General features: G+C 48.2%; 2 protein-coding genes across 3 annotated transcripts; one reads left to right on the top strand and one right to left on the bottom strand.

The window, feature by feature from the left end:
• The first annotated feature begins 337 nt into the window (after nucleotides 1–337).
• b4galt1l (DP-Gal:betaGlcNAc beta 1,4- galactosyltransferase, polypeptide 1, like) lies at nucleotides 338–8,274 on the top strand. Its single transcript, XM_028009637.1, has 6 exons — nucleotides 338–1,083; nucleotides 2,429–2,664; nucleotides 5,259–5,446; nucleotides 6,753–6,875; nucleotides 6,960–7,064; nucleotides 7,149–8,274. Exons 1-6 carry the CDS (start codon nucleotides 762–764, stop codon nucleotides 7,276–7,278), a joined length of 1,104 nt encoding a protein of 367 aa, XP_027865438.1. The 5' UTR covers nucleotides 338–761; the 3' UTR covers nucleotides 7,279–8,274.
• Nucleotides 8,275–8,470: 196 nt separating this feature from the next.
• On the bottom strand, nucleotides 8,471–12,823 carry exosc3 (exosome component 3). Of its 2 annotated transcripts, none has more exons than XM_028009647.1 (4): nucleotides 12,442–12,823; nucleotides 10,056–10,205; nucleotides 9,772–9,923; nucleotides 8,471–9,665 (listed from the first exon to the last, which is right to left on the bottom strand). In XM_028009647.1, the coding sequence occupies exons 1-4, from the start codon at nucleotides 12,598–12,600 to the stop codon at nucleotides 9,458–9,460; spliced, it is 669 nt and encodes a 222-aa protein (XP_027865448.1). In that variant the 5' UTR covers nucleotides 12,601–12,823; the 3' UTR covers nucleotides 8,471–9,457. The 2 variants fall into 2 exon arrangements, with proteins under 2 accessions (XP_027865448.1, XP_027865447.1); XM_028009646.1 differs by having other exon boundaries at nucleotides 12,373–12,688.
• Between the last annotated feature and the right edge of the window lie 152 nt (nucleotides 12,824–12,975).

The raw sequence follows: 12,975 nt of genomic DNA, 5'->3' as shown, positions 1-12,975 counted from the left end.
AGACATAAATGAAGAGGATGATCAAGCTTTTCTGTAATAAAAAACATTTAGTGTTTTTCTGTTCATCTTTTGTATTTAGAACAACAGCAGATAGAAACTTTGACCTGGTTTCATCTTTGGTTTTAATTTAGCCCACTTTGTCTTATTATTTAGTTTGAATTATTTATGGTGGATTTCCTTTGGTGGTTTTTTTGTACAGAAACACAACTTTGGAGTTTTATTGAATCTTTTGATAACGTTTGGTTAAAGTCTTTGCAGCGATTGTTCATCTGTTGAACATTTGACTTTTCTGTCCTTTCCTTTGGTCCAATTTTTATTTTGAAAAGCAGACCGGAAGTGTGAAGCATGATTTCGTCATTCGGATCCTTGGAGTCGTCACACAGACTCCAGTAAAGTTTATCTCGGTTGTTCCTATCCACTCTCAGCGTTTTGGACCGAGTTCGGAGCGGAACTCGGTACCGTTTCTGGCTCTCTCAGATTGTTGGTGTCCCAGAGGTTTTCAACGGAACTTTGGACCGAAGCCTGGCGGTTTCTGAACCGTTTTTCCGACCTTTGGACACGAACAGCAGAAAGCTAACAGCTAGCTGGGCTGCAAAATTTCATCGACTTTCTGCTCGAGTTCTGGTTCTGGGTTCTTCCTGGGTTTCTGTCCCAACTCTGCTGAAATACCTGGAGTTGTGTCCCAGATAGAGGAAGATGGAATGTGAGAGCAGATAGCGGCGAAGCAGAACCCTTTCTGGACCCGGAACCGACCCGTCAAGATGGCCACAGATTTCAGCCTGATCCACCGAACCTGCAAATTGGTGGTTCTGCTCTGCTTCCTCCACATCTCCGTCACCTTCTTCTTCTACGTCCGAACCCTGGACATCCGGTTCTCTTTCGTCCAGAACCAGCAGTCCCACTCCAATCTGACCCGGCTCAGACACGGCTTGGTCCCGGCCAGCAGCTCCGGAACCGAACCGAAAGAGACCGCGACCCGGAGGGGGCAGGAGGTGGAGCGGCAGCCGACCGAACGGGGTCAGAACACGACAGAGGAACCGATGAAACCGCTGGAGAAATGTCCAGAAACATCCCCTCTGCTGGGTGAGTCCGGTTCGGCCAGGGTTTAGAAGCCCATCTGGACCGGAACCATCTGGATAGTATCAGATGATTCCGGTCCACATGGTTTGGTACCAAAAGTTTGCTATTGCTGTCAGGATGACAAATGATCCAACAAGTCCGAGTCCGAACCGAATGTTCTGAGACGCATCAAAACTGTTTCTGGTTCTGGTACGGGTCGGGTCGTGGATCCATCCATGTGTATCAATAACATCCACTTGGATGATGTTATATGATCAATAATCATCTGAGGAGCCTCAGAGATCCGCCTCCAGGTTCTGAACTGGTGAAGTTCAGACCCGTAGTGGAACCAGAACCAGAACCCAAAGCAGGTTCTGGTTCTGTGTGTGTGGTTCAGGTGGAAGTGGACTCACTGTTCTACCTGGTGTGAGGAGGTCACTAGAGGTCACCAGAGGTCATGTGATCTCCAGGAGAAACTCTCCCAGGTGAGCTGGGGGCGGTTCCGTCTCCTAGACAACGGTGTGGCTCAGGTGATTGGTCCAGATGGAGTTCTCCCAGGTTCCAGTAAAGAGCCTGAAGAGGCTGATGATGTCATAGCTTCCTGAAGTTATGCTGGAGCTTCAGTCACGTGGCTGGGTTGCCATGGAAACCGGGAGAAACCTGGAGCTTTGTGGAACCTGTCGGCTAAAGGAGCGTTAGTCTAAGCTCAAATGATATTATGCAACAAAATGGAGGATTTGTTGGAGATGGGAGGCCAACATGTTTGGGAAGGTTTATTTTTGAATCAAAGTCGTTTACAAATTGTAACATTTAATCTGTCAAATTATCTATTAATAATCTGAGTCTTGTAAAGTCCAGCACATTGTGTCTCTACATTATTATTATTAAGAACTCTGCAGAGCTGGCTGCTCTGCTAGAGATCCTCAGTGTTATTTTAACAGATATGGACTGAGCTGGGCCGGATTCTGGTACCAGAGCCGGTTCTACTGGTCCGTTTGGGACGGAAACATCTGAGATCATGTTGGTCATTAATCATCATCAGTTCTACAGAACCGAGCTGAAGATGGAGAATAACAAACACTGAAACCAGGTCTATTGATCTATTGGTCTATTGAGCGTCAGCATTTAATCAGAGTTAACAGTGTTGCCTTCAGAGTCTCAGACAGCGTGGGAACTTAGAGTTATTTCTGGATGTAAATGTGTCTGAAACATCACAGCTTCAGTTTCAGCTCTGAGTTAAATCCAGAACCTAAACGTATCTGCCGGGTTCTGCTGTGATCTCAGCTGCAGCTTCCTGCTGCGTCTCCTCCCGGCAGGGGGTCAGAGGTCGAGCAGCTGCAGTGTGTTGATGCTGTGTCTCTGCCCCCAGTGGGCCCCCTCAGGGTGGAGTTCAACATCCCAGTTAGCCTGGAGCAGATCAAGAGGGACAACCCCAACATCCTTCCCGGCGGCCGGTTCCGACCCAAGGACTGCGTGGCGCTGCAGAAGGTCGCCGTCATCATCCCGTTCCGTAAGCGAGACGAACACCTCAAGTTCTGGCTCTACTACCTTCACCCGGTTCTGCAGAGGCAGCAGCTCGACTACGGAGTCTACGTCATTAACCAGGTGGGTCCAACAAAACCACACTGATCCAAACAGAACCATACAGAACCTCTGACTGGATTAAACCTGGATTTACCTGCAGAGAGGTGAAAATGTATCAGCCTGGTAAAATCAGTCAGTGGTGTTTTCAGAGGAATCCACACACAGCAGCGCAGGGGCGGGGCTTGTATGCAGGTAACGGTGACATCACCTACCTGGAGCGTTCAGGGAGCTGAGGGCTCTGAGCTGCATGTTTTCCTCCAGGTGAACAAGCAGAGCTCGTTTACCTGTTCCATAGTTCACAGGTGATCTGTGGGCGGGGCTTGTCCACAGGTGATCTAGGTTATTCAGCAGCTCAGTGGAGCTCAGGACTCTGCATGCATCGTGTTCACTCAGTCTGAAGCAGAAATGAAACAGTAACCATGGTAACCAGGTGTTCACTCTGCTGCTGCTTTGACTCACTGTGTTCTTCTTCTGCTGCTTCCTCTCCTTCGCCCTCCTCAGTTTTAGCTCCTCCCCCTTCACCTGCCCCTCCCCTCTCTTTGCATGTCAGGCCTTTCTGACCAATGGCTGTGGTTGTGGAGCTGCTGAGACCCGCCTCCTCTTGGTCTTGGCCAATAGCAGCGGGTGTTGCTAAGTGGTCGCTACGGTAATTCAGCTTTCTTCTTCTTCTCTGGTTTCTGTCTGCTGCCTGTTTCTGTTTCTGCCACCTGAACTCACCTGACAGGTAAACAACAAACTGAACAGGTTCAGGTCTGACGGGTTACCTGTCCAGGTGAGACAGTGGGAGCTTTGTACTAACCCTTTTTCATCTGCTAACAGGAAGTGGTCATGTGACATCACAGGAAGTTGATGTTTTTAAATGTTTTAGCTCAGTTCAGTCTGAAGGCTTTATAAACATGTTACTGCATGACACAGCTGAGGGGTTGCCACGGTAACCCAGTTAATTGACGGGATCAAAAGCATCAGTAGCTCAACATGTAGAACCCGGTCAGAACCTGGGCTGCCACCAGGAACATGTAAAGAACATACAGAACCAATTTCCCTTCACTCGTCCCAGCCAGCTGGACGAAAACAAGACTCCTCGCACAGACACGCCCTCACAAGGACATGCCCCCCACAAGGACACGCCCCTCCCAGGGACACGCCCTCACAAAGACACGCCCCCCAGTCAAACGGAAATAAATCCTTCAGGTGGACATATTGATGAAACATTGCTAACAAGCGTTGCATGTGCTGTGGGGTGTAACCGTTTGGGGGCGGGGCCTCTGTGGGAGTGGCAGGTTAATTCAGAATGCATCAGAAAAAATAAATTACCGTATTTTCCGCATTATAAGGCGCACCTTCAATGAATGGCCTATTTTAAAACTTTTTTCATATATAAGGCGCACCGCATTATAAGGCGCATAGAATAGGCGCTACAGTAGAGGCTGGGTTACGTTATGCATCCATTAGATGGAGCTGCGCTAAAGAGAATGTCAACAAAACAGTCAGATAGGTCAGTCAAACTTTATTAATAGATTACAAACCAGCGTTCTGACAACTCTCTTCATTCCCAAAATGAACAGCTGTTGCTTCCTCCACTTCTGGACCTTTGATTGGTTCATGTTAAATTCTCTGGCTGCTGCTCTGTTCCCGTGTTCTACTGCGTCACTGATCGCCTTCAGCTTAAACTCTGCGTCTCTTAATAGGAGCCATTTTGGGGTCTTTACACAAAACCCAGCATGCTTCTTCTTCTATGGGGGAAAATGAAGTCGGCGGCTGCTTACCGTAGTTGCGAGACCTGCTGTAGCTCAATATTGGTCCATATATAAGGCGCAGCGGGTTATAAGGCTCACTGTTGGCTTTTGAGAAAACTGAAGGTTTTTAGGTGCAACTTATAGTGCGGAAAATACGGTAACTTTAAAAAACGGACAGCTTTGGATGTCAAACACTTGAAGGAAAAAAAGTGTTTAAACAGATTTAAAGTCTTCATCAGTTGGAACCTTTGACCCAAAACAAACCAGAAGGTTCTGAACATCACCGGACGTCAGGCAGTTTGCTGAAGATCTCAGGAAGTTAAACACTAAACGCTGCTTCATCTTGGTTTCTTCTGATTCTGGGAACACTGGGTCAGCAGCAGACCCGACATGAATCTGCATAGAACTTTTGGCTTATTTAGAGCTTTATGGGCCAACAGCAGAACTTTCAAATCTATTCTTTGACAACTAGGAAACCAGAGCAGTGAACGAAGACCCGGTTCTGATTCGTTTCCCAGCAGGCTCTTGGTCAGGATGAAGGCACCAGGTTGCTAGGCTAGGTTAGCTTCCTGCTAACATAAAGACGAGGTCCAGTTGGATCAGGAAACCCGGTTCTGGCTGCAGATTCCGGCCTTTGTGCTTTGGGGATAAATATGACTGACTGGTCTCACATATTTGGCCCAGTTCTGATCCGGGTCGGCTGGCCCGGTCCGAAGGTTCTGCAGAACCTTTGAGATCGACTGGCAAATCCAGCTAAACCAGTCGTGACCTGACCAGAACCCAGTGGAACCAGTCCAGTTCTGTCCGTTCTGCTGTGTGGTAGCACCTCTCCTGACCTGTGTGTGTGGGTGTGTGTGGGCGTGTGTGTGTGTGTGTCAGGACGGAGACGAGGTCTTCAACCGGGCCAAGCTGCTGAACGTGGGCTACATGGAGGCTCTGAAGGAGTACGACTACGACTGCTTCGTCTTCAGCGATGTGGACCTGATCCCCATGGACGACCGCAACACCTACAGGTGCTTCAGCCAGCCCAGACACCTGTCTGTGTCCATGGACAAGTTCGGCTTCAGGTGAGCGCTGCTACTGGTTGTAATCGGGTCGTCGACCTGCTCCGGTTCTGGACCTTCACAGCCGTTCAGATCTGTTAGTGGACTCAACCATTAGCATTAGCATTCTAACCCCTCAGGTTGGACGTTTTTCATACCGCCATTTTTAAAGATGTCTGCCATTTTTGAGCCTTTTAAACCAATTATTGTCTTAAAATTTTCCTCATCTTCATGAGTTGGATGAACTTTATGTCTCATCCTGTTCTTGAAACTTTAAAGTGATAAAATGCAGCAGAATCAGAGGATTTTACTGTTAGCGAATCTCAGACCAGGAAGGAGAACAGACAGTCGACTCAATGGTTAGCATTAGCATAGCTAATTTTTTAAATGTGTAGTGTTATCATAGCTAAGATTGTTTAGCGAATTAGTGGTTACTGTACCTAACCAACAGTGAGGACCTCCCATCAGAGCAGAGTCTGCAGTCCAGAGCGTGGCCTGCAGGGGGCAGTAAGCAGCCTGGCCTCCCTGTGGTGAACATCCTGTGATGTTGGGCTGGAAGCAGCAAAGAGTCAAACAGATGATCTGGATCAGAACCAATGAGGATATGAACTAGTTCTCGCTGAGAATCTTTAGATGTGTGAACTGATTCAGTTGTAACATGAACTGAAGTGAGTTCTGGAGAAGACTCCACTTCCTGCAGAGGTCCAGTCTCCTCTGGTTCTCCAGTCTGGTTCTCCAGTCTGGCTCAGGGTGTTTCCGGGTCTGGACAGAGTTCTTCTGGACCGTCAGAGGTTCTGTTGATCTGCTGTCGTTCAGAAAATGAACTGTGATCACAACCTGGGAACCGTCCAGACCAGAATGACTGGAGGTCAGCGGCTGTCAGGAGGAACAGGAAGTGCTGACAGAGACGCCACAGAGGAAGAGATGGTCCCTGAGTCAACACCATGTGTCCAGGCTTTAACTTCCTGTTTCCTGTTTACTACAGTCCACACACACGCACACACAGCTGCAGATTCCGGTTAGAGAGCGATTGCGTCTGCTCTACTGATCTGTAGTCATTGTAGTTATCTCTGTCACCATGGTAACCACCCCTTACCTGTTTCTTGTCACCGGCTGAGCTGTGGAGTAGGGCGGGTTTCCTGCTGTTAGAAACAGAGCGAGTCGGACAGAACCGCAGCCGCTCAGCATGCTGGAGTTTTGGCTCGGAGTGAAGCATCTCTTCATTAAGGGATCTCAGAAACAATAAGCTGCTTCAGTCTGGTTCTGGGCAGATGCTGGTGTAGGTTAGCTCCAGGTGTCGCCGCGCCCTCTGACCTCCATTCTCCTGCAGGTTGCCCTACAATCAGTACTTTGGGGGCGTTTCGTCAATGAGCAAAGAGCAGTACCTGAAGATCAACGGCTTCCCCAACAACTACTGGGGCTGGGGCGGCGAGGATGATGACATCTACAACAGGTAGGCTCACCTGAGGCGCTGTGGTACCAGAGTAGAGAACCAGACTCTACTCTGGTACCACAGCGCTACCGGTTCTGCTTCCAGGCTGGCCTCCAAAGGGATGAGCATCTCCAGAGCCAGCGGAGAGGTGGGGAAGTGCCGCATGATCCGACACAACCGGGACAAGAAGAACGAGCCCAACCCGCAAAGGTAGCGCCCCCTGCTGGTTCTGGTTCTCTGGGAACTGGCCTTTCTGCGATTCTGTGCTCACGGTTCTGCTGGTTCCGGTTGCAGGTTCGACCGGATCGCCCACACCCGCGAGACGATGCACAAAGACGGGATCAACTCTCTGACCTACAGCCTGGTCCGGGTGGAGAAGCTGGACCTGTTCACCAAGATCACAGTGGACGTGGGGAAGCCCTGAGTGGGCCGGAACCGGACCGGGAGCTGGGACTGGAACCGGGCCCATGCGCCGCCTCTGACACTTGAAGCTTTAAATTGTGGTTCTGGTTCTGTTGGACTGGGCCTGCTGTACTCATCTCGTTGTTGCACAAACAGACTGAATGTTATTTTTTTTTTCTGCCTTGAGAAATCTTCTGATTGGTCGACTGGAGCCAATCAAACGCTGCTGCAGCACATCGTTAAAAAGGCTCTTATTTTGAAAATCTGACATGGGGGGGGGGGAGGGTTCTGGTTATGTTGTTAGCTTTTCATCCAATCAGATGAGAGCTCAGTGATCCAGCTCCTTTCTGATTGGATTATTCTAGGGCGGGGCTAAAAGCTGACAATCTGATTGGTCAGCTTCTCTGACAGAACAGTTCTGTTGGACCCAGGAGGTTCTGCTTGGTGACGAGAGGCTGAAAGTTCTGGTTCAGAACCAGCCGAACCAGAACCTGAAGCGGGTACCAAAGAACCGAGTTCTGGAGGTTGTCACCGGGCTCTGCTCTTCGCTCTGGAACCAAACAGAACCAGACCTGGTTTCATTTGGACCAAACGTTCTGGGAGAACCTGGAAACTGTGACTGGACCGGACCAAACCTGACCGGACCTCGCCTCTCAAATTGGATCTGGTTCCGGTTTTTATTAGAATAACTCAGATTATATTCAGAACCCGGTCCAAACTCCAGGCGGATGTGTGATAGATGGTCAGATCTCATCTGGACCAGAACTGGGTCCATTTTTTCAGTGTGTGATTAGCAGATCTGATGATTATTGATTGATTTAGAATGAGGCTCCTTCCTGCAGCTGTTGGTACCAAAGAGCTTATCGATCATGTGGACCGGACCGGGTCGTCCAATCGATCAGTGTGAATGTGTCTCTGCTTCTCCTTCCTGTCTGCAGACCAAACTGTGTGGAACAATCACCTGTAATGTGCCTTAAACTGGGTCAGAACCAGAATGTTGATTAAAAAATCAAAGTGAGTCCTGAGCGTTTCTCATTCCTCAGCAGAGACCAGCAGGGGGCGACAGTCACAGCAACTGGACTGGTTCTGGGTACGGAGGCTCGGAACCGATGAAATATATGAACAGCCTGAATAACAAACAATATTTAATATTATTTTTAAAAGGATTAAAAGGAATGTATTTTTTCAGGTTAGTTCAATAACTAATATTTAAATACACAATATAAGAATTATTTTTTACAGTTTTTTTTCCATGTCTTCTGTTAACATTTTTCTGTCTCCTGTTACCTTATGCATTTATGCCTCATTATGCAAATGAGGGGCGGGGTTTAAGGGCGTCACCTTTTGCTTATTGGTTGGTTTAGCGCTAGATATGGAAAACCAAAACTGACATAATTAAAAACAAAAGCAGTTAATAAATCCACTTAAAATGCACCAATTCCAAAGAGGAACTTTAACTCGTTTTATAAATTACTGGGGTTTTTTTAGTTCCAGGAAACTTGGTAAATATAAGTTTTGCTATTAACATTTTAATTTTTGCTTTTACTCAGATTTGTCTCTATTTTCTTCCCATAAGTCTTTATTTTGATGCTTTATCCATTTTCTGTTTCCAAAACTGATAAAAAAGGAGAAATATAGAAATAATTGGTGCATTAATATGCATTGATTTATTAATTTGGGTTTTTATAAATTTCTGATTTTTATTTTTAATTATGTCAGTTTTGGTACAGGTTCTGTTGGTCCGGAACTGGACCCGTTTCCCCTGCTGGTACAGTTGGGTCTGGTTCTGAGCGGTTTCCAGAACCGGGTCAACATCTTCACTGCAGCTCATTTTCATTATTAATTTGATCCGTTAGCGTCGAGAACTGAACCACTGAAGTTTACAGATAAAAATAAATCTATTTATTAGAAATATTCACCAATTTAAAAACAAACCAGCCTGGGTTCTTACAGCTGCTGGTCTCCGTGGTAACGGGTCATGTGACCAGAACCAGGTTATGTGACCGGCTCAGATCCGAACTGGGTCCAGAACTTTAGCTGCAGGTATTTTTCTCTGTCGCCATGGAGACGAGTCACATGGTTCTGATCCAAACATGATGCGGGTCAGCTCTTCCTGTGATCAAAGAACCCGATCTGAACAAAACCTTTCAGAACCAGTAAGTGGCCCAGCAGGGCTGTGATTGGCTGCCGCTCTGAGTCAATCAGAACGCCCCCTGCTGGAGGCGCCGGAACAGCTGCTGACGCTGCGGCGCCGTCATGGCGTCGCAGCTCTGCAGCAGGTTGGCCAGAACCAGAGTCTGCTGGACGGCGCCGGCCCGGACCCAGACCCGGCCGTTCATCCCCACCGCCAGCTCGCAGGGGAACAGCTGCTCCAGGTCGGCCCGGAGGTCGCTGCGGGGCGCCAGGAGCCTGCAGAGAGCAGAGCACGAGTCAGCGGGACCAGAACCAGAACGCACAGCTTCTTAAGACTGCTGAGTGACTCGTCAGAACCGGGCCGGCTGCTCAGGTGAGTTACCTTCGGACCAGGCCCAGAGACACCTTGATGAGCAGCCCTCCGGTTCCGAACACGCCCATCCCGTTGGCCCGGCCCGACCCGTCAATGCAGACCAGCTCCGGTTCCATGTCCTTATTGGCCACAACCAACTGGGCCAACAGCAGATCGCCCACCTAGCAGGGGAGAGAGAGGGACGTTCAGTCCAGCGTAACGGATCCGGCTCTGTTTGTTCCTGTAGCAACAGTTAGAAACCACCAGCAGAGGAAAACTCCCAGAACCTACGACCTTTGACCTGGACGTCTCACCTGGATGTTGGGTCGGTTCCGCTTGGTGGCGCCCTCAAAGGCCAGGTAGGACAGAGACGCCGCCTCACTTCCACCTATGTCCACCTTGAAAACATCGCCGGACTTCACCGTGACGATGCCGATCACCGTCTCTCCTTTGGCTGGGACATACTGAGGACAGGACGGGGACAGAGTGAGGACAGGACGGGGACAGAGTGAGGACAGGACGGGGACATACTGAGGACAGGACGGGGACATACTGAGGACAGAACGGGGACATACTGAGGACAGGACGGGGACATACTGAGGACAGAACGGGGACAGAGTGAGGACAGGACGGGGACATACTGAGGACAGAACGGGGACAGAGTGAGGACAGGACGGGGACAGAGTGAGGACAGGACGGGGACATACTGAGGACAGGACGGGGACATACTGAGGACAGGACGGGGACATACTGAGGACAGGACGGGGACATACTGAGGACAGAACGGGGACATACTGAGGACAGAACGGGGACATACTGAGGACAGAACGGGGACAGAGTGAGGACAGGACGGGGACATACTGAGGACAGAACGGGGACATACTGAGGACAGAACGGGGACATACTGAGGACAGGACGGGGACATACTGAGGACAGGACGGGGACATACTGAGGACAGAACGGGGACAGAGTGAGGACAGGACGGGGACATACTGAGGACAGAACGGGGACATACTGAGGACAGAACGGGGACATACTGAGGACAGAACGGGGACATACTGAGGACAGGACGGGGACATACTGAGGACAGGACGGGGACATACTGAGGACAGAACGGGGACAGAGTGAGGACAGGACGGGGACATACTGAGGACAGAACGGGGACATACTGAGGACAGAACGGGGACATACTGAGGACAGAACGGGGACATACTGAGGACAGGACGGGGACATACTGAGGACAGAACGGGGACATACTGAGGACAGGATGGGGACATACTGAGGACAGAACGGGGACATACTGAGGACAGGACGGGGACAGAGTGAGGACAGGACGGGGACATACTGAGGACAGGACGGGGACAGAGTGAGTAAGGACTCGTTCTGTTCCACAGGGTGAGTTCACACAATGCCAGCTTGGTAAGACAGCCATGTCCATCAACCTGGGTGGGGTCAAAGGTCATCCCCAGACCTTCTGAGAAAAATATGATGCTCAAGACAGTAAAAAAAAAAGATTCAAATTGAAATGAAAGTATCAAAAATTTTTTTATTAAAGATGCAAAATTTTACTGACATTAAAGACAATAAAAATGAAATGATTAAGGCACAATATATTTAAAAATGATACATTTTAACAGTAAAAATGAAACTAAAACTTTTTTTTTAATTATTTTAAAAATTCATTAAAAAAAATTAAATTGAGTAAATGCTACAATTAAATAAAAATAATTAATTATAAATAAAGAAACTGTATAAAAAAATAACAGAATTCTGAGAGCAGAGAGATTTTTTTAGCCTGTCAAGTATCATGTTTATAAGTGATACTTATTTTGTATAAACGTGATAACTTTATGTCCAGAAAGTGGCGGTGTTATGCTAGGCTAGTACAGTGGCTAACAGGAATGGGTCGAGTTTCCTTTCATGTTTGGTCTAAAACATGGAGAAACTGATGCTGCTTCGCACTGTGGTTGGTACCAGCAGGATCCTCAACAGAACCGGACTGCACAGAAGGAAACGTCAGTCCGGTCCTCTGGCTGTGGCGGCGATCCGAACTGACTCTGGATCGAAAATGAAGTTGGCTTCCGATTGTAGCTTCTGAATCGTGAAAAGGCTAAAGGCGGTTATAACGGAGGCTCAGATGTATTTGCTGAACATTTTCTGTTCAGATTTTTATTGAACAATACAATAGACGAATAACGGTAAAGGCTGTTCGTAGCCAAGCAACCGAAATCAAAATTAGATCCTGTTAAGTATTCTTCAAAATAAAATACTTCCTCTCTCCAAAACAAATCATTCTTTGCTCTTATGTTTCACCTCACCTTTTTGTAATTATGTACGATCAAGTTAAATTCGGTGAATAATAATAACCATGTAAATTATACTTAACATATAAGTGTTAAGAAATAACCTGTTCTGCTTTAAAAACAAACATACACTTCAAGACTATTCTACGCCAACCTGAGACCAAATTGCTCAGTTTCAATCAGAACTCGGTTTTATTTCTATCTGATTTTAACTGCAAAATGATTTATTTCTTTACGTTAAAGTCTCAGAATAACCCCGAATAGTTTCTGTACTTCTGATGAGTCAGGACAATAATTCGGCTGTAGGTTCGGAGCGGACCGGCCTCACCCTCCTCTGTTGGGACTCGATCCAGAACTTATTGGGCTCCTTGTGTCTCAGCACGCCGCTCCGGCTCACCAGCAGACGGTCGCCGCTCCGCCGCAGCCCCGGCCCGGCCACCAGCCGCTCTGACTTCCCGCTGTCCGTCAAAGGGAGGGTGTCTTTGGGGCCACAGCAGAACTCATCTCCGGGGAGCAAAATCTCCCCGACCCGCACCTTCAGAACCGAGAACATCATCACAGAGCTCCGCGCAGATTAGCAGGAAATGCCACGGAAACCCGAAGAGCAGCCGCAGCGCCCTCTACCGCTCCGGAGGAACATGACTGGGCATGAGCAGCTGATATTAGTCAGCTCCGGAATCAAAACATGTCGTTTCGAGATCATTAAAATAAGGGAGAAATAAAAGTAAATAACCTACAATAGCTTAGTTGTGACTGTTTAACAACCGTAATCAATGAAGATCTTTAAAAAAAAAGAAAGAAAAACAAAGGACTACTATTATATGCAACAGCTCCCCCTTCTATTTCTGAATGCAATGATACCGTTTCCAAATAGGTGTGACGTCAGGCTGGTCCCGCCCCTTCCTGTTTTCAGCATGAATGAGTCAGGATG

This window comes from Xiphophorus couchianus, chromosome 23 (assembly GCF_001444195.1).
Source record: "Xiphophorus couchianus chromosome 23, X_couchianus-1.0, whole genome shotgun sequence".
NCBI classification, from domain to species: Eukaryota; Metazoa; Chordata; class Actinopteri; order Cyprinodontiformes; family Poeciliidae; genus Xiphophorus; species Xiphophorus couchianus.
The sequence above is the reverse complement of the archived record's forward strand: the minus strand, read 5'-3'. Positions and strand labels throughout refer to the sequence as shown.

Excerpts from the sequence above, each read along its gene's own strand:
- b4galt1l (XM_028009637.1), top strand. The coding sequence starts at position 762 with ATGGCCACAGATTTCAGCCTGATCCACCGAACCTGCAAATTGGTGGTT. Across the intron at positions 5,447-6,752 it reads ATGGACAAGTTCGGCTTCAG|GTTGCCCTACAATCAGTACT; the intron begins GTGAGCGCTGCT and ends ATTCTCCTGCAG. Across the intron at positions 6,876-6,959 it reads GATGATGACATCTACAACAG|GCTGGCCTCCAAAGGGATGA; the intron begins GTAGGCTCACCT and ends TTCTGCTTCCAG.
- exosc3 (XM_028009646.1), bottom strand. The coding sequence starts at position 12,600 with ATGATGTTCTCGGTTCTGAAGGTGCGGGTCGGGGAGATTTTGCTCCCC. Across the intron at positions 10,206-12,372 it reads TCGAGTCCCAACAGAGGAGG|TATGTCCCAGCCAAAGGAGA; the intron begins GTGAGGCCGGTC and ends TCCTGTCCTCAG. Across the intron at positions 9,924-10,055 it reads GGAACCGACCCAACATCCAG|GTGGGCGATCTGCTGTTGGC; the intron begins GTGAGACGTCCA and ends CTCCCCTGCTAG.